General features: G+C 39.5%; 1 protein-coding gene across 2 annotated transcripts in view; it reads right to left on the bottom strand.

Annotated features, from left to right (window-relative positions):
- Positions 1–20,861, bottom strand: part of il6st (interleukin 6 cytokine family signal transduce) — a 94,310-nt gene that overhangs the window by 37,664 nt on the left and 35,785 nt on the right. For both annotated transcript variants that reach the window (XM_059989387.1, XM_059989388.1), the window contains exons 3-8: positions 19,908–20,213; positions 15,001–15,118; positions 9,691–9,863; positions 4,869–5,023; positions 2,330–2,489; positions 440–519 (exon numbers count right to left, since the gene is read on the bottom strand). In XM_059989387.1, coding sequence (XP_059845370.1) covers positions 440–519; positions 2,330–2,489; positions 4,869–5,023; positions 9,691–9,863; positions 15,001–15,118; positions 19,908–20,213 — 992 coding nt within the window. The remainder of the gene's footprint in view (positions 1–439; positions 520–2,329; positions 2,490–4,868; positions 5,024–9,690; positions 9,864–15,000; positions 15,119–19,907; positions 20,214–20,861) is intronic.

Here is a 20,861-nt window from a genome sequence, read left to right as displayed (position 1 = left end):
TAACATTTGGGGATCCATTCATGTTGCTCATCCATTGTGGGACTAATCCCTTCCTTCTTTTACAGATCACAATCTTGGCTCCACTCACCCCTCTAACTACATGAGAGTTTGCAAGTTTCCGAGACGTCTTTTTTTTAAATTAGAGCATTGAAAGTGAAGGTTCTGGATCAGATTTTACATTATATTCTTGCCTTTCTTTAGATTGTTAAAGGCAACAATTTGGAGATGATTATTTCCAACTTTGACAATTATAAATAAGAGTATATGGCCCTTGTCATTCTTACTACTTAGTTGAATCACTAAATTGCAGTACCAGTTACCTACTCTTCAAAAAGAAATAGCCTAATTTTGCAACACTATAGGACAATCAGTTATAATTATTATTTGCATCAACGATTAAATGTAGGTGTGTGAGGTGGCACAGGTATAAAAATGTTACCTTCCACATGATACGTATTTCTCGATTTGGAAATGCTAGGTTTTTAATTTTTCTCCAAATGGGTGGACCTCGTGATGGATCTAGCAAAAAACAGAAGAGGCAAAAGGTATTTATTTAAAAATTGCAGTGGCATGAGCCAATAATTTCATTACTATTACATGAAAGTCAAAGCATCAGTGTTTCAGAGAAATTATTAATCTGGTGGCTAGACAGCATTTGCTGAAATATACCCATACACTTTAACAACTCCTTAACAATCCAGGACTATGCCTCATCTTGTAAGCACCACTACTCCTTTCTAAGGAGAAAAAACTCCGACTTTCAAGAGTTGAGAGGACAAAAAACAAAGCACGGGGCTATTGAGCAGAAAGTTATGATGAGGAGAGGGAATTGGCATTTCTCCTTCAATATCACTCATAATAGACCACATTTTCAGCTATACCTTCTGTTTGTAAAACCATGCCAAAAATAAATGCAAGGAATGCCACCCCCCTTCAGTTAACAGGATCATGGCTAATCTGCTCCACATGTTATCTGATCTCTTGTGCCAGTGTATAACTTCCTCTTTAAATACCTCTAAAGATCTTGCCTCCACAACCCTTTGGGATAGAAAATTCCAGTAATTCTCTGGAACTTTGAGTAATGTTGTCTTTACCTAGTCATGCTATGTAAGAAAGTCATGTTTCAATGATGGTCAACATCATTCTTCTAAACTTGAAAGAATATAAAATTGTACACTATGAAATCATATCTCTTAGGCTCAGAAACTCCATACAGAGAGCATTAAGGATTTGGTATGAATGTGGATCATTGAAGCTGTGAGGTAGCAGTTGTATTCGTTGCACTACTGGACTCTCACCACTTCTTCCACCAAAGAAACCAGTCTCCCCTCCATGGGCTCTGTCTACTCTACTTGCTGCTTTGGTAAAGCAGCCAACAAAATCAAAGACCCTACAATTCTGGACATTCTCCCTTCTTCCCCCTCCCCTCGTGTTGGGCAAAAGCCTGAAAGCAGACACCCTGACAGCTCCTACCCCACTATTATAAGACTATTGAATATAGTAGGATAAGATGGACTCAATTTACTTTGTTATGACCTTGCACTTGTTTACCTGCACTTTCTCTAACTGTTACACTTTATTCTGCATTTTTACATTGCACTACCTCAATGCACTGAAGTAACGAGTTGATCTGTATAAACTGTGGGCAAGCTTTCCATTGTACCTCAGTACATGTGCCAATAATACACCAATTTAATGATTATTTACCACAACCCCAAAAGTAAATACAATTTTATTTAGCCACTGGTGATAGATACCCTCTTATTCCAAGACTTAGTCTAGTGCATCTCTTCTGGACAGTCCCCATTAGCAAAACTTTACAGCACAGTATGGTAGGTACTCTCATCGGTACTTCATAAAATTATAATATTTTCCAACCTCTAAACTAAACTAATACTCTTACAATTAAACCAATGTATAGTTACCTTTCTAACTTCTTGTTGCACCTGCCAACTTTTTACAACTTGTGCACAAGAACATCCAAACCCTTTCGTATTTTGTTCATCCGCAATCTTTCTCCATTTAGTTAAGTCTATCTTTAGATTCACTTTATTGATATACACAAACACATTTTCTCCACTATGCACATTTTCACCCACATGGAAAAGACAACACTGTATAAATATAAATACACACATTTCTTTTAGGCTTGAAGGTGGAATTGTACAGAAGGAACTGGAAAGAGCACTAGTGGTCTGGGTGACAAATGCTACCATAATTCATTTCAAGAGGGGAAGAAAGTACAGGCACTGGGAGAAAGAAAAGATTTATTTTGATTTCAGCATTGCTAAATGCAACAAAACTAAATATTTTTTTCCTATTCACTTACAGGTTTCAGGTGTTTTCTTAATTTTTTCTGCACTCCATTCACTCCAGTAGCCAGAATTACCAATATTCTTGCAGCGAATTGAGAAGCTATAAGGTGTAAAAGGTTTCAAACCTTGAACTAAGAAAGAACTTCGTTTAAGGTTGGTATCCTCTGATGGAACCTATCAAGAAGTGAAAACATTTGTTAATAAACTGCAATACAGACCCTAAGCTAATATCACACCAAAGAATCAGAATCACCGGCATGTTAACTTAGCAGCAGCAGTACAATGCAATACATGATATTACAGAAAGAAAAAAGTGAAAATACACACACACACACTTTAAATAGATTAAAATCTGGATGGCTACTATGGAGGCTAGCATCCAAGATGAAGCTGATTTTACAATTTTCTAGCTTCTTATAGTCCTGTGCAGTAGTCTCCCCATATCAGACAGTGATGCAGCCTGTCAGAATGTTCTCCACAGTACATCTATAGAAGATTGTGTGTTTTAGGTGACAAACCAAATCTCTTTCAACTCCTAATGAAATACAGCTGCTGTCTTGCCTTCTTTATAGCTGCATCAATGTAGTGGGACCAAGTTAGATACTTGGGAGATCTTGACACACAGGAACTTGAAGTTGCTCATCTCTCTCCACTTCTGATCCCTCTATGAGGACTGGTTTGTGTTCCATTGTCAGCATTCAACTATTTGGTACATCTCATCTCTGTATACCCTCACCTTCAGCTGAGATTTTACCAACAATAGCTGTATCATCAGCAAATTTAAAGATGGCATTTGAGCTATACTTAGCCACACAGTCATGAGTATAGAGGGAGTAGAGCAGTGGGCTAAGCACACATTCCTGATGTGCACCAGTGTTGATTGTCAGCGAGAAGGAGATATTATCACCAAACCTTACAGATCGTAGTCTTCCGGTTAGGAAGTTGAGGATCCAATTGCACAGAGAGGTACAGAGGCCCACATGATCAATCAGGACTGTGGGAATGATGTTAAACGCTGAGCTTAACAGCATCCTTACATTGGTGTATTGTCCAAGTGATCTAAGGTTGTGTGAAGACCATTGAGATTAGTTAGATTCTAAAGAAATGAGAGATTTCTTTCTCTCAAAAGTTAGATTTTAAAGAAAAAGAACCTTCTCTGTATTTCACAGTGCCAATGAGCTGGATTGCACTGACAGCCAGCTTGTGGTTCAGTAAGCTGATCAGCATTTCTGGCCTCTTGCTCTTGCCCTAGGCTTAACATGAAGCCTTGTGGTGTTTAGCCTTTGATTGTGTTGAAGTGCTGTATACATTTCATACCTAGTCACTCAGCTTAATGCCAGCTGATGGCGGATCTAACCTGCTCCAAGTTCAGTTGCTTGGGATTACTGACTTCCATTAAAAAGTGTTTTATTTTTATTTATTTAGATGAGTGAGAGACAGAGGCAGGGACACAGACAGAGATTCACAGGAGAACAATGATCCCAGTTATGCACTAAGAATCAGGGGTGGAAAAGCCAAATCCAACTGTAGTATTAGATTGAACTGGATTGTGTAGTCCTTCCCCAATGAGATGTCAGTGTCACATACATGACTGAACAAATTTAGCAGAAAACAGATGAGACCATTTCCCTTGGCTTGCTTTGCCATTTAGGAATAAGTGGTTTTGCTCGAATGAAGAGGTGTCTGTTCTAATTGTTTGACAATTCAAATAAAACTGCCACTGAACTACATGGAAAAGTGATGTAATATCTGGATTTATTTCATTGTACATTAGAGGTGAATACTACTTGCATGAAAAATTTCATTTTTTGAAGGCAAGACGAACACAAAATACCCAATACATTATGCTTAGTGCACCATAATTAAAATCCCTATGATCTTAGAATCTCTCATTTCTTAACGTTGTTTGTGTGAATAGGGCTCTCAGTACCAGTAACTATGGTGTTAACTATTCAGGCTAACAAAATGGCTTCTCTGTAATATTATTTCATGCTGTAATAGGTTTCTGTGTCAGGAATGTTTGGGTTATGACTGCAAATGGGGGGAGGGGGGAAACTAACCAATGGAGAGTTGTTACGCTATCTTGTACGTGTAAGCTGAATGGGAGTTCGTGGTCTTTTTCAGGAGGCAAGCAAGGAGGACGGACGTGTGAGGAGTGGACAGCAGTTCTAGGACGGCGGATACTGGACATCGGTGGTTCAGACGGTGACCGAAGGCTTGGAACCGGAATCATCCATTGTGGATGGAACCGGAAGCGTGAGCTCCAACGTATTAAAATATTATGTGCACAAACTGATAAACTTATTGATTTGGCGTCTTTAGGTTACCTGTTTCTGCTAACCCATCACTAAGAAATAACTATAAAATTGCAATTGTTTACTCGCCTTTGGTGTTTTGTCTGATAATTGTGTTGCGAGCATGTACTGGGGGGGGCATTGCACTATTGGTGGGGCGACGGCGGTTCACCCTAGTCAAACGGGTAAATTGGGGGTATGGATGCTACATGTGTTTGGCCATTAATCGAAGTTCAAACATTTCTACAAGGTTATCTACCTGTATCCACTCATTTGTATACAGAATTCTGTATCGGAGATTGTATTTCAGTCCATAGGTAACTGGCAAAGATGGATTTTTCCAATTCACAGTCAAAACTCTGCTCATTCCTGGTACTTGGTTTATCAAAGTTATCTCTGGAGGATCTGGTTTTACTGAAACACAATCAGTAACAAATTATATATGCATAGATCCGCATAAAACTGTGTTTTGTGTCAAAAGAAAAAGCCAAAACAGGAGTGAAAGGTAGGTAAATGATATGACAACACATTTTGATTCAATGCAATTCTGGGCTTTTCTGCAAAGTGGTTACTTGTGAACACTTCAGATCTAACAGAGTGAAAATAGACAAACATTTGCTAGAAATGTATCCTATAGCATTTTGAAATAGTATGTTAACCCACACTAGAGGTACATTTTAAAGAATTCCAACCACTGGGGACAGATTAAGACTGAAGGAAAATTTTGAAATTGGAGTTGAACCAGAGAAGAAAAGATGACATGTTGAGAGATGTCAGTCCACAAAAGGAAGCTAATATTACTGATGAATGGAGTTCAATATTGAAATGTTTACATATAGAGTATTTCGAAAGCAATCCATTATGCAAAGATCAAAAGTCAGTGAAAGCTGGCAAGGTTCATGCCAATCCCAAGAACGATTTCATGCAGGATAGAATATGTGGGGTGGAGAATATTTACCAATATAATTTGTGGTACTTGAAAGAATAATGAATAGTTAGTGACTAGAAATGAAATAGGTATAGATAAAGGCTTCTGTGGGAATACCAATGGTACTAGAATAAGAGGGAGAATGCTTTATATGTGAAATCATGAAATCATTGCAATTAAATTGGAAATGGAATTACAATTGCACCCAAGACAAAGGAGGAACAGTTATAGGGTACTGGATGGAGATGGAATCAGCAGGGAAGCACAGCTGCAGCCTAATCTCTTTCTATTTTCTTTGAAAGGTAACTCAAGATTCAAAGTAAATTTATCAAAATATGTATGCACTCAGTAGCAACTTATTAGATACAGGAGCAGATCCCAGTGGGGCTGATGTAGTCCATATGCTTCAAGGTTTGGCATATTGTGTGTTCAGAGATGTTCTTCTGCTCACCAACTTGAGCAGAAGAACTGTTTTAACACGTGGTTACTTAAGTTACTGTTGCCTTCCTGTCAGCTGAACTAGTCTGGCCATTCTGACCTTCATTAACAAAGTGTTTTCACCCACAGACCTGCCACTCACTGGATTTTTTTTGTTTTTTTTCCCCCCACAGCACCATACTCTGTAAATTCTTAAAGACTATTGTTTGTGAAAATCCCCTGAAATCAAGAGCATTTTGGAACCAAAACTGGATTGCCCACATAAGGCAAAGAGTGGGTCATATTCTGCATGGAGTTCAGTGAACAGTGGTGTGACTCAGGGGTCTGTTCTGGGACCCTTACTCTTCGTGATTTTTACAAAGGACCTGGACAAGGAAGTGGAGGGATGGGTTAATAAATTTGCTGATGACACAAAGGTTGGAGGTGTTGTTAATAGTGTGCAGGGCTGTCAGAGGTTACAGCATGACATTGATAGGACACAAAACTGGGCTGAGAAGTGGCAGATGGAGTTCAACCCAGGTACGTGTGAAGTGGTTCATTTTGGTAGGTCAAATATAATGGCAGAATATAGTATTAATGGTAAGACTCTTGGCAGTGTGGAGGATCAGAGGAATCTTTGGGTCTGAGACCACAGCTCAAAGCAGCTGTGCAGGTTGACTCTGTGGTTAAGAAGGCATACGATGTATTGGCCTTCAATGGTGGAATTCAACTTAGGAGTCGAGAGGTAATGTTGCAGCTATATAGGACCCTGGTCAGACCCCACTTGGAGTACTGTGCTCAGTTCTGGGCGCCTCACTACAGGAAGGATATGGAAGCCATAGAAAGGGTGCAGAGGAGATTTACAAGAAGGTTGCCTGGATTAGGGAGCATGCCTTATGAAAACAGGTTGAGTGAACTTGGCTTTTCTCCCTGGAGTGACGGAGGATGAGAGGTGACCTGATAGAGGTGTATAAGATGATGAAAGGCATTGATCATGAATAGTCAGAGGCTTTTTCCCAGGGCTGAAATGGCTGCCACAAGAGGACACAGGTTTAAGGTGCTGGGAAGTAGGTATAGAGGAGATGTCAGGGGTAAGTTGTTTTTTTTTAAAACAGAGTGGTGAGTGCATGGAATGGGTTGCCGGCAACTCTGGTGGAGGCCGATACTATAAGGTCTCTAAGAAACTTTTGGATAGGTACATGGAGCTTAGAAAAATAGAGGGCTATGGGTAAGCCCAGTAATTTCTAAGGTAGGGACATGTTTGGCACAACTTTGTGGGCCAAAGGGCCTGTATTGTGCTGTAGGTTTTCTATGTTTTTATACTCTGACCACGGAATGATTGTTAGTGCCAGACAGGGTGGTTTAAGTCACTGAGATCACATATGAACAACAATTGAACTTGACCTTGTCTGCATGCTTTTATGCTTTGAGTTGCTGCCACACAACTGGCTGATTATTTTTTGCACTAATGTGTACAGGTATGTTAATAAAGTGGCCACAATGTATGTTACCATACTCAATAAATCCACAATAGAAGAACAACTACAATAGAATCAATGAAAGACTGCACCAACTTGGGCGTTCAACCAGTGTGCAAAAGACAAAGTGCAGAAATACAAAAATAAAGAAATAATAATAAACAAACATACAAATAAGCAATAAATATCAAGAACATGATTTGGAGTCCTTTAAAGTGGGTCCATAGGTTGTGGGAACATTTCAATGATGGGGCAAGTGAAGTTATTCAGTGGTTTAGGAGCTTGACGGCTGCAGGGCAATAACTGTTCCTGAACCTGGCGGTGTGGGACATAATGCTTCTGTAACTCCTGCCTTATGATAGTAGCAAGAATGCAAGGCCTGGATGGTGAAGGTGTATAATGATGGATGCTGCTTTCACATGGCAGTGCTCCATGTAAATTCACTCAATAATGGGGAAGGCTTTTCTTTTCCTGTAATGCACCACTTTCTGCAGCCTTCTCTATTCTTGGGCATCGGTGTTTACATAGGATAAACACTCAGCTCTGGAATCCAGGATACTTTTCATTGACTACAGCTTAGCATTCAACACTACCATCCCCTCAAAACTCATCACTAAGCTCCAAGACCTGGATTCAATAACTCTCTGAACTGGATTCTCAATTTCCTCACTTGCAGACTCCAGTCAGTATGGATTGGCAATATCTCCTCTACAATCACCATCAGCACAGGTGCACCACAAAGTGGTGTGCTTAGATCCCTACTCAACATGCCATAAACTTATGACTGAGGACAAGTACAGTTCCAATGTTGCATTTAAGTTTGCTGATGAAAGCACTTACTGGCAAAACCAAAGGTTGTGATCAACTGACATACAAGACTGAAAATCTGAATGAATAATGCCACAACAACCTCTCACTCAACATCAACAAAATCAAAGAGCTGATTATCAACTAAAGCAGGAAGAAGCCAAAGGGTCCATGAGCCAGGTTTAAGAGGATTGGAGGTGAAGAGGTTCAGTAAATTTAAATTTCTTGGCATTATCAGAGCATCTGTCCTGGGACCAGCACATGTGCCATCACAAATAAGGCTCAACAGTATTCTTACTTTCTTTGAAGTTTGTCTTCATTTGGCATGTCAGAAAATTTTTTGACAAATGTTTATAGATGCACAGTGGATAGTATCCCAACATTTTGTATCACGGCCTATTCTGGAGATACCATTACCCAGGAATGGAGATGGCTACAGAAAGTTGTGGATACAGTCTATTTCATCACAGGCAAAGCCTTCCTCACCACTGAGCATGTTTACATGGAATGCTGCCACTAGAAAGCAGCATCAAGGATCCCCACCATCTAGGTCACACTGTCTTCTTGCTAGTTCCTCGGGCAGGATGTACAGGAGCTTTAGGTCCTACACCGCCAGGTTCAGGAGTAGTTATTACCCTATAACAATTAAGCTCTTGAACCAGCATGGATAACTGTGGTGAACTATGTGCCTGTCTGGACACGCCCCCTGCTGACTGCTCCTGTGGCTCCTCCCACAGGCCACTGTATAAAGGAGATCTGCGGCCTGACGCTCGGCCTCAGTCTCCAAGACATTGTATGATAGACACTCACTCCTGGTTCCTTCTTCCAGTCAATAAAAGCCGATATCTCGCCTTACGTCTCAGTGTGAGTTATTGATGGTGCATCAATAACTTCACTCACTACAATTCTGAATGGATTCCAAAACTTAGACTCACTTTCAAGGACTCCACAACCTATGTTGTTAATCTTTTTTGCACAATTCTTCTTTTGCACATTGGTAATTTATCAGTCCTTCTAGCTTCTTGTCCACAAATTCTAATGTATTTCTTTATTTTCCTGTAAATATCCATAAAAAAGATTCTCAAGGTAACATACAAGTACTTTGATAATAAATTTACTTTGATTCTTAGTGTGAAACATATAGTGATCCTTAATTGGTGAGAATGTGTGACTGGATGCCACTTTTTAAAAAAGGCAAACTAGGTTTATCTGAAAGCTGACCACCAGTATGAGACATCATTAAAGAAAATATAGACTTCCTCAATTAGACAATTAACATCTGTGGAGGTCCAAGATAATTTGGAAATGTATAGTTGTCAAACCCTGTTTGCATTCAGCATCTTATGAATAATAATGAATGTCAAAAATACATCTTCTATGTTATAAATACTATGCACCAATTGGCCACTAAAACTAATAGTTTTCTCCAGAACATATGGAAGCATACTTACTAACATCAACTGGATCCAGATTTATTGGGTCGGATATTACAGTGCCTAAGGAATTACTTGCCTCAACTGATATACTATTTAAAACAAAATAATGAATGTATGGGAATAAAATTGCATAGCAGTTGTTCACACCATCTTGCAACTCATACCGGTCTACAGCTCCAGGTTTAATTCTGCAAAACAAAAGAGAAGTATTTCAACACCGCTTTCCAAAATTTATTAGGACAGGACATACAATGCAGCATTTCTGTAATATATTAATAAGTTACTTGCAGAAATTCTACCAACAGCATAGCTTGGCAAGGTTAGAGGCAACACCAGGACTGGGACTGCTGCTGAGTGAGAAGCAAATGCGTGTAGTGGGAGTGGCCATTTTGTGAGGGTCTGTTAGGTGGAAATACTCTTATTGGAGGACAAACACGGACTATGCTGAACGTTAAGCCGAATAATGATCAAGTAACTTTTTCCCTTTGTTCTTAAGAGAATGGACGGTGATATGCTCCTCTTGCAGCACATGGGACTTCATGCAGATAGACAAATAAGTTGCATGTTGGAAATGTTTTTGAAGTGCTTCCAGCTACAACTCCTGTCAAACCACAGGGCTTCTGGAGCAGTAGTTGGACTTACAATGGAACACCCAGGAGGCCAAAAATGCCATAGATAGTTCATGGTGTTTGTCACACTAGATACAGAAAAAAGGAAATGGGTGACAATGGAAAAGGGCAGCAAGTGCAGAAGGCCTCTGTGGTCATTCCCTTCTGAATGATATATATATATATATATATATATATATAGATACTTTTGGTGATGGGGAGGCACCACAGCCAACGTTGTAGCACCAAGATCAACTCTAATGCACAGCAAGGTTGGACAACTCTAAGTGAGCAATAAACGATGGGGGAATTCATAAGGGACCGACAGGTGCCTCCGCGGCTGAAAGCTAAACTCCAGAATAGTATGTTCCCTCTCTGGAGCCAGGTTTAGTGAGGACGTTAATCAATTACAGAGCACTCTGAAGGGACAGGGACAGCAGCCACACTCATAGTACACATTGATAGAAAGGGGAACAAAACATTGCAAAGCAAGTTTAGCAGATTGAAAAAACAATATTGTGGTAAACTCTGATTGCCCCCGGTGCCATGTGCTAATAAAAGTAAAAATAGTAGGCCAGGACAGAATATGTGGCAACAGTGCTTGTGCAAGGAGGAAGGTTTCTGGGACCATTAGGATTGCTCTGGGCCAGGTGGGACCATCACAAAGAGGTTGGGTTGCATCTGAACAGGAAGGGGACCACCATTCTTACAAGGAGATTTACACACATTACAAAGTAAGTTTTAAACTAATCTGGTGGGTGGTTAGGAGTCATAGCTGAAGGATAGCAAGTATGGAGAATGACTCAAATGCACAGGATAAATCGAACATGTTCAGTGGGCAAAAAGGGAGAGGCTAGGGATCAGGGAAAGGCTGGCTTTTTCAGCTGCATTTGCTTTAAATGCAGGGAGCTTCAAAAAAGCAGGACAGAAGAGCTTAGAGCAAGTATCACCACTTTAAATTACCGCCATCACAAAAACATGGTTGAGATAAGGCCAGGGCTGACAACAATGCTCTGCAGTATAGAAATTTGACTTGAAGGGTGGGGGGGAGGGGGGGGGAGAGGCGGTACCAAAAAATTAGGTAGAATAATATATCCTAGAGGGGATGTCTAATGTGATCATATGGGATGAACAGGGTAAGAAGAACATTTTGCCAGGGTTATTCAACAATTAGAGGAACAAATGTAAGCAAATTGTATAAAGTGTAAACAACAGAGTTACAATAATAGGGGGGGGGGGGGGGGAGGAGGAGAAAGGTCAACTTTCCCAGTATTTTAGGGGATTACTTTATGTGAGTTGATTTGATGTGAAGTGTGTCCAATAAATTATTTTGAGAGAATATGTACAGCTCAGGAATAAACCAGATAACTAAAGACCTGTAAGCTTAATGTAAGTGGTACGGAAATCATTGGAAGACTTTTAAGGGAAAAGGGTTAATGAATTTTTGAGAGCTCACCTCACTAATTTGATTGGAGTTTATTTTGAGGAGTTAACCAATTAGATTGTTAAAGACAGGCTGGTAAACATTGTTTATATGGACTTTATAGCAAGGCATTTGAGAAGATATCACTTGGTAGACTGCTCCGGGTTAAGCAAAACTGGATCAAAGGTGAACAGGTTATCTGGATTCCAAACTGGCTTGGTAATAGAAGATAGAGTGTGATGGTGGTGATTGTGGTAGTAAGTTGCTTTCCTAATGAAAAGTCTATGACCAGTTTTAAATTGATGAATCAGTGCTGCCTCTTCTTTGTTGAATATCACTTTAATAATTTGTATGTGAATTTGTAGATACAGTGGTATGCAAAAGTTTGGGCACCCCTGGTCAAAATTTCTGTTACTGTGAATAGCTAAGCGAGTAAAAGATGACCTGATTTCCAAAAGGCATAAAGTTAAGGATGACACATTTCTTTAATATTTTAAGCAAGATTACTTTCTTATATCCATCTTTTACAGTTTCAAAATAACAAAAAAGGAAAAGGGCCCGAGGCAAAAGTTTGGGCACCCTGCATGGTTAGTACTTAGTAACACCCCTTTGGCAAGTATCACAGCTTGTAAATGCCTTCTGTGGCCAGATAAGAGTCTTTCAATTCTTATTTGGGGGATTTTCCCCCATTCTTTCTTGCAAAAGGCTTTTAGTTCTGTGTGATTCCTGGGCCATCTTGCATGCACTGCTCTTTTGAGGTCTATCCACAGATTTTCGATGATGTTTCGGTTGGGGGCCTGTGAGAGCCATGGCAAAACCTTCGGCTTGAGCCTCTTGAGGCAGTCCATTGTGGATTTTGAGGTGTGTTAGGATCATTCTCCTGTAGAAGCCACCCTCTTTTCATCTTCAGCTTATTTTTACAGACTGTGTGATGTTTGCCTCTAGAAGTTGCTGGTATTTAATTGAATTCATTCTCCCCTCTACCAGCAAAATATTCCACATGCCACTGGCTGCAACACAAGCCCAAAGCATGATCGATCCACCCCCATGCTTAACAGTTGGAGAGGTGTTCCTTTCATGAAATTCTGCACCCTTTTTTCTCCAAACATACCTTTGCTCATTGCGGCCAAAAAGTTCTATTTTAACTTCATCAGTCCACAGGACTTGCTCCCAAAATTCATCAGGCTTGCTTAGATGTTCCTTTGAAAACTTCTGACGCTGACTTTTATGGTGAGGACGAGGAAAGGTTTTCTTCTGATGACTCTTCCATGAAGGTCATATTTGTGTACGTGTCGCTGCACAGTAGAACAGAGCACCACCTGTTAAATCTTCCTGAAGGTCTTTTGCAGTCAAACAGGGGTTTTGATTTGCCTTTCCAGCAATCCTACAAGCAGTTCTCTCGGAAAGTTTTCTTGGTCTTCCAGACCTCAACCTGACCGCCACCATTCCTGTTAACTGCCATTTCTTAATTACATTACGAACTGAGGAAATGACTACCTGAAAATGCTTTGCTATCCTCCTGCTTTGTGGGCATCATTTACTTTAATTTTCAGAGTGCTCAGCAGCTGCTCAGAGGAGCCCATGGCTGCTAATCATTGGGACAAGGTTTGAGTAGTCAGGGTATTTCTAAAGCTTTGAAATTTGCATCACCTGGCCTTTCCTGACGATGACTCTGAACAAGCCAGAGCCCCAAAAAGCTAATTAAGGTCAGAGACCTTGGTAAAAGTTATCTGAGAGAACAAATCTGTTGGGGTGCCTAAACTTTTGCATGGTGCTCCTTTCCTTTTTTCCGCCCACTCTAAAATTGTACAAAACAAAAATAATACACTAATCTTGCTTAAAATGTTGAAAAGAGTGTCTCACCTTTAACTTCATCTTTTGGAGATCAGTTCATCTTCTACTCACTTAACTATTCAGAGTAACAGAAATTTTGGCTGGGGTGCCCAAACTTTTGCACGCCATTGTAATACACAAATTATTGTGGATTGCGAGGAAATTCAGCTAAAGCTACAAGCAAGATATAGATCAGATGAGAAGTTGGACATTGCACTGGCAGATAGAGTTTATACCATCTTGGGAAGTCAAGTAGGGGGTAAGCCATCTACAGGAAATGGTAAAGTGCTATGTATGTTGATTAAGAAGGACCTGAGGTTCAAGTCCATAGTTTGCTTAAAGAGGCTACACAGGTAGGGTGATGGAGGTGGCTTATAGCATGTTTGCATTCATAGGTTGGGGCACTAATCTAACTATTTTATAAAATATTTAAGAACTCACTTGTAATATTGTGCATAGTTCTGATTGCCACATGAAAGGAACAACGTGACTGTAATAGAAATAATGCAGAGCAGATTCACCTGGATGTTCCCTGGATTGGAGTTTAGTTATGGGGAGAGATTTGACCGGGTGGGCTTGTATTTCCCTGAGCAAAAGAGGCCAGGGGAAGGGGGACCTGATAGGGGAGCTTAACATTATAAAGGGGTATAGATAGAGCAGCTGTTCACAATCTTTTCTCTCCCCCCTACCCCTGCCAATATAGTTGCATCAAAACAAAAGGACATGGATACAAGGTGATAAGATCTTATGGGGGGGATTTGAAGTGAAAGTTGTTTCTGTTCATTGATATATGGAACTCGGTCCTAGAGGAGGTAGTGGAATCAGATAAAAATCAATCACTTAATCAGACACTTGAATAGGAAAGACATAGAAGGAGACACACCTAATGTGGGCAAATGGGATTAGTATGTGGGCAAAAAGATGGTGGGCCAAAAGGGTCACTTTTGTGCTGTACAACTCTACCTTTGAGAGGTCATACAATTTCATTAGGATTAAATTCTCTTTTAAATGCTTTCTTTTAAGAACAAGAACTCACAACAGCCTACGTCTGTATAATGCTTAATAAAAAAAGTTTCATGGAAGCTTTCCCCAAGAGATTAGCACATGCTTAAATTCTTGGTCAAAAGAGATAGATAATCAGCAGACGGCAGAAAGCCAGCTAGGAGAAGAGAGATGATCAAAACTATTGTTAATAAAACTACAAAAGATTAACACAAGATGTTATGGTGGTTTCAAATAATCTCAGTGATAGAAAAAAATGTGACCCAAAGTATATCTTGGAATTAAATATGATTTCAAGGTTGCAACCTGTTTCAGAAAGTTGATAGAGGGGGGACATGTTTCCTTCATTGCTTAATCTGTTGACTTTTTTTTAAAAAAAGAGGAAGGATTGCAAAGAATGACATCATCCAACGACATTTCTGAAGCCAAAAGAAACTTCCAAAACCACTTCATACTCACGACAATTTAAAAGAGTAATGGGTTGGCAGATACGTCTTTTTTCCTGGATCCCAGGAGCAAGTCATATTGCGGTTATAATATGTTATGCATGTCAAATTTTTTGGCTTTTCTGGAAACACTAAAAAAAAACAAATGATTTGCAATGCAAACCATCAACAGAAGATCATAACAGTTTAACATTTTTCATGCTATTTAACTAAGCAGTTCGGAATCTGGTGGACCAAATAATAATCAAAGAACTATGCCTCAAATTGAATGAGAAGAATTTGGGGTATTCTAAATTATACAAAACAACATCAAGCACAGATAAAAATAAGAGGTGCTGGAAATGCTCAGGTTAGCAAGCTCCCACAGATGCTGCCTAATTTACTGAGTATTTCCTGCATCTAGAACACAGAAAACCTACAGCACATTACAGGCCTTTCGGCCCAAAAAGCTGTGCTGATCGTGTCCTTACCCGAGAACTACCTAGGCTAACCCATAGCCCACTATTTTTCTAAGCTCCATGTACCTATCCAGAGCCTCTTAAAAGACCCTATCGTTTCCGCCTCCACCATCGGCAGCCCATTCCACGCACTCACCACTCTCTACGTAAAAAATTATCTTTAGATTCCCAGCAACTACTTTTATTTTGGCTTTTTAATATCAAACAGAAAATATGCAAAACAGCTCATAGTTAATTACAAAATAGCGATTGCATCTCAGTGCAATTTGGGATGTTGTGATAAATGAAGTCATAACATTCAAAGCTCAAGTCAAGAATACAAAAAAAATCCAAAACAAATTGGGTGGGCTGAACTGCCACACCTCAAAGAGCCTGAATATTACTCATGGAATTTCAGGGAATACTTCAGGGAATTTCAATTATATTTAATCAAAATGTACTATAACCATCCCCTTCGGAATCTCATTTCAATATGTTCCTCTCGTTCTCTCAAACTCCTGAGAGTTTAAAAGAGCTCTCAGGAGCTTCATAACTCCATCCCTGAAATTGAACAAACATTTTCTATATAACCATCAAAAATTTAACATTATGTATTATAAAGAAACAAAAACAATATAGTATATAATATTCACCAAATTCTAAACATCTACTACAAGATGTCCCTACTTCAGACCACCATCCTTGCAATGCAGACCAATACCCCGCTTGTCTTCCTATTTATTATTCTTGTATGCTATCCAGGTCTCTCACCACCATTTACTAGTCTCACACAATTGAGACTTTTCTATTCTTCTCACCAAAGTGGATATCCTCATATCTCCAAACTTCATATCCCAATCAACCAACTTATTGCTCATTCACTTGGCTAGTGTCATGCCAATGTTTGCATCCTGTTACTTTCTTAGCTATATTTTAAAACTTATTTGGCAGGGGGATGAGAACTGGAGTGAGAGGATTGATGATGAAGCAGTTGGTTTACAAGTCAATACGTTATGTGGTGAGATTTGAGGAGGAAAGGCAAATGGTAGAGCAAACTTGCAGTGGGATTATGTGAAGTGTAACATGGGGGGGGGGCAAGATCGAAAAGGGTGATGAATCTAGGACTGAAGGTGTTATATCTGAATGCACACAGTATATGGAATAATGTAGATGATCTTGTTGCAGTTAGAGATTGGCAGTATGACATTGTGGGCATTACTGAATTGTGGCAGAAGACGATCATAGTTTGGAGCATAACATCCAAGGATACACATTGTATTGAATGGAATGACAGGTAGGCAGAGGGGGTGGGAGGCTCTATTGGCAAAATGTGAAATCAAATCCTTAGAAAGGGGTGACATAGGATCAGAAGGTGTAGAATCCTTGTGGGTAGAGTTAAGAAACAGCAAGAGTAAAAAGATCCTGATGGGAGTTGTATACAGGTCTCCGAACGATAGCCACCATGTAGGACATAAATTACAACGGGAGATAATATAATAAGGGCAATATTATGATAGTTATGGGGATTTCAATATGCAAGTAGGTTGAAGAAATTGGGTTGGTGCTGGATCCCAAGAGGAAATCTGTAGAATGCCTAAGAGGTGGCTTTTTAGAGCAGCTTGAGCTTGAATTCACTAGGGAAAGGTAATCATGAATTGGGTGGTGTGTAATAAACCAGATTTGATTGAAGAACTTAAGATACTGAAACCCTTAAGAGGCAGTGATCACAAAATGATCAAATCCACCCTGCAGTTTGAGAGGGAGAAGATAAAGTCAGATATATCAGTATTTGAGTGGAGTTAAGGGAATCAAAGGCATGAGAGAAGAGCTAGCCAAAGCTGATTTGAAAGGGACACTAGCAGGAATGACGGCAGAACAGCAATGGCTGGAGTTTCTGGGAGCAATTCAGAAGTTGCTGGATAGGTACATCCCAAAGAAGAGCAAGTATTCTAAAGGCAGGATGACGAAACTGCAGCTGACAAGGGAAGTCAACATGAAACCAAAATAGGAGGCGTATAACATAGTAAAAATTATTGGGACATTAAAGGATTGGGAGGGTTTTAAAAACCAGAGGGCAACTAAAAAAGCCATAAAGAGAGAAAAGATGAAATGTGAAGGTAAACTATCCAATAATTTAAATAGGAAGGCATCGGCTTTCACTGTGGGAGACACTAGCGGTATGCCAGAAATTTGAGTGTGTCAGGGGTCAGAATTGAGTGTTGTTGCTATTACTGAGAAGGTGGTTGGGAAAGATCTGAAGGTAGGCAAGTCACATGGACCAGATGAATTATATCCCACAGTTCTAAAGAAGCTGAAGTTGTGGAGGCATTAGTAATGACCTTTGAAGAATCTGGAATGGTTTTGAAGAATCGGAAAATTGCAAATGTCACTCCACTTGTTAAGAAAGGAAGGAAGCAGAAGAAAGAAAATTATAGTACAGTTATCCTGAATTCAGTGGTTAGAAAGATGTTGGAATTCATTATAAAGGATGAGATTTCAGAGTACTTGGAGGCACATGATAGAATAGGCCAAGGTCAGCATGGTCTCCCGAGGGGAAATCTTGCCTGACAAATTTGTTGGAATTCTTTGAGGAAATAACAGGCAGGATAGAAAAAGGAGAATCAGTGGATGTTGCTCATTTGAATTTTCAGAAGGCCTTTGACAAGGCGCCACTTAACATGAGGCTGCTTAGCAAGATAAGAGCTCATGGTCTTTCAGGAAAGATACTAGCATGGATGGAAGATTGGCAGACTGGCAAGAATATCTGTGGAATATTCTACCACAGACTGCAGTGGAGGCCAAGTCAGTGCATACATTTAAAGCAGAAGTTGATCGTTTCCTGATCGGTCAGGGCATCAAAGGATATGGCGAGAAGGCACGTGTATGGGATTGAGTGGGATCCAGGATCAGCTCATGATGGAATGGTGGAGCAGACTTGATGGCCTGAATGGAGGCAAAGAGTGGGAATAAAGTGGGTCTATTCTGAGTGGTTGACAGTGTCTAGTGGCATTCTGCAGGGGTCGGTATTGAGGCAGCTTCTTTTCATGTTTATATGCCAAGCATTCGGCTAACAGAATTGATGGCTTTGTGGCCAAGTTTGCACTCAATACAAAGATAGATGGAAGGACAGATAATGTTGATGAAGCTGATAGTGTTTTCTCTCCATGATAGCTGCCTTCAGCCATGTGGCAATTCTTCATGGAGACTTTTGCTAGAAATGCAGTTGTTTGCAATCTTATTGATCTCCATCAATACATTGCCTTCCCTGTTACTCTATCAAATCGCTCTTTAGGTTTTATTTATCACATATATTAAGTTCAATTTATTAGAAGTTTACAGTATAAGCTACTTTTATCCACCTTTTAGTTTGCTATAAACTTCAAATAATATCCCATTTTATCACGATCCGTATACAAAAGTTTAAATATTTCCCCTTTGAAATTAGTACAAATCAATAAGTTTAAAACAAAATATTGTTAACTTCACTCGACACCAGATGTCTGTGCTCAGATTACCAAGTGCTTTATGTACATCAATAAATTAATTCCTTTAAAAAAGCCAATTGCAAGCCCACCACAATTCCAGGTACTAATCAAAATAATATTTACCATCTTGTTAGGTAGCCAACTACCACCCAATTAAATGTTAACTGGTAGGCAGCTTATAAATTATTTTAGTCCATAGTAACCAGATATTTGAAAGTTAAAACACGAGGAAATCTGCAGATGCTGGAAATTCAAACAACAACACACACAAAATGCTGGTGGAACACAGCAGGCCAGGCAGCATCTATAGGAGAAGCGCTATCGACGTCTCGGCCCGAAACATTGACAGCACTTCTCCCTATAGATGCCGCCTGGCCTGCTGTGTTCCACTAGCATTTTGTGTGTGTTGTTATTTGAAAGTTAAATTCCAAATGTAAAAGTAGTCTAATATTATCTTCAACCAATCCCCACATACAGAAAATTCTCAACAATTACATCCTGTTAAAGCTGTTCTTTAATAAGTTACTCCGGGCATCAGCAAGATGGATAATTACTGAGAACACTTAGATAATTCTGAAGCTCAGTAACAAGTTTGCTTATTTATGAAATTGGTCAATTACTTGTAACGTCAGAACACCGCTGAAATACATGTGTATTTTAGAAGGGGCAGAAGGGTATCATAATAATGGGATAGAGCAAGCTCTTCAATCCCCTGAAAGGTAACCAGCTGCATAGGATCTTGATAACTGAAGCTGAAAGTTCCAAGTATTTTAAACTCAAGCTGCTACTGCCTAAATGCATTACTTTACTTAAATTGAAGGCAATTGACAAACTGACAAAATAGCAGAACTGCTATGGTACAGCAGAAAAGATAATTCTAAGTGTACCATAATCTTGCTTGTGACTGAAATTCCAAATCTTCAAACTGTGAAAGAAACTTGTAGTAAAGTGCCATATTTTATTTTCCCCCATATCACTCAGCCCCAGAAAACACTTACATCCTGATGTTACTTGTATTCCAAAGACAGTTCCCACATGATCCTCGTTGTACTGTATATTGCAGGTCAGAAGTGCAACCCCAACAGTAGAAAAGGTCAGTGTTACATTGGATACCGTGCTATTGACTGTGGTGTAGTGCTCTTTTGGTATTCTGTTTTCCTTTAATTTCCAGAATATTTGATTGGCATCCACTCCATGTTCTTTCACAAAACTTTCACTAAGAATGCAGGATGCTTGTATTTGGGATCCATTTTCTATTACTGGTGACTCAGGAATAATGTAGGCAGATCCTTCCAAGGGATTATCTACCAATGGAAATGAATAAAATCATGTCAGTAAATCTAGTTTCTACAAAATTACACCATTAAAGTAATTACATTTTTGCATCAGATTTAATGTGACACGTTGATTCTTAAACGTAAGTTGCATATGAAAAGTGCAGAACAAATACCTGTAAAGGTATAGTACAGTAAGTGCCACCCCATGATTTTCAAATCAATTAAATATTCTTTTTATTACTTATGGATTACATATATAACAGATCAAATTATCTTTATAGGTAGGACCACATAAATGGGGCTACATTACAGACTACCTAACAGTCCTAGGGAATTAGAGGAACAAATTTATAAAAGTTTGCACTGTTGCAAAGAAACAAAGTTGTTTTGGTAGGTGATTTTAACTGGAAATCCTATACTGTAAAAAGACTAGATGGGATAGAGTTTGTCAGATGTGTTCAGGGAAGTTTCCTTCATCAGTTTGTAGAAGTCCGAACAAGAGAGCATGTGATACTGGATCTGCTATTAGTGAATGAGACAGAGCAGGTGGCAGAGGTTTCTGTAGGGTAACACTTTGCATCCAGTGACCACAATGTCATTAGTTTCAAAGTAAATATGCTAAAAGATAGGTCTAATCCACGGGTTGAGATTCAAAATTTGCCTTACCAAAAATGA

The sequence above is a fragment of the Hypanus sabinus genome, chromosome 14 (genome assembly GCF_030144855.1).
Source record: "Hypanus sabinus isolate sHypSab1 chromosome 14, sHypSab1.hap1, whole genome shotgun sequence".
Lineage (NCBI taxonomy): Eukaryota > Metazoa > Chordata > Chondrichthyes > Myliobatiformes > Dasyatidae > Hypanus > Hypanus sabinus.
This window is presented reverse-complemented; position numbering and strand designations above follow the sequence as displayed.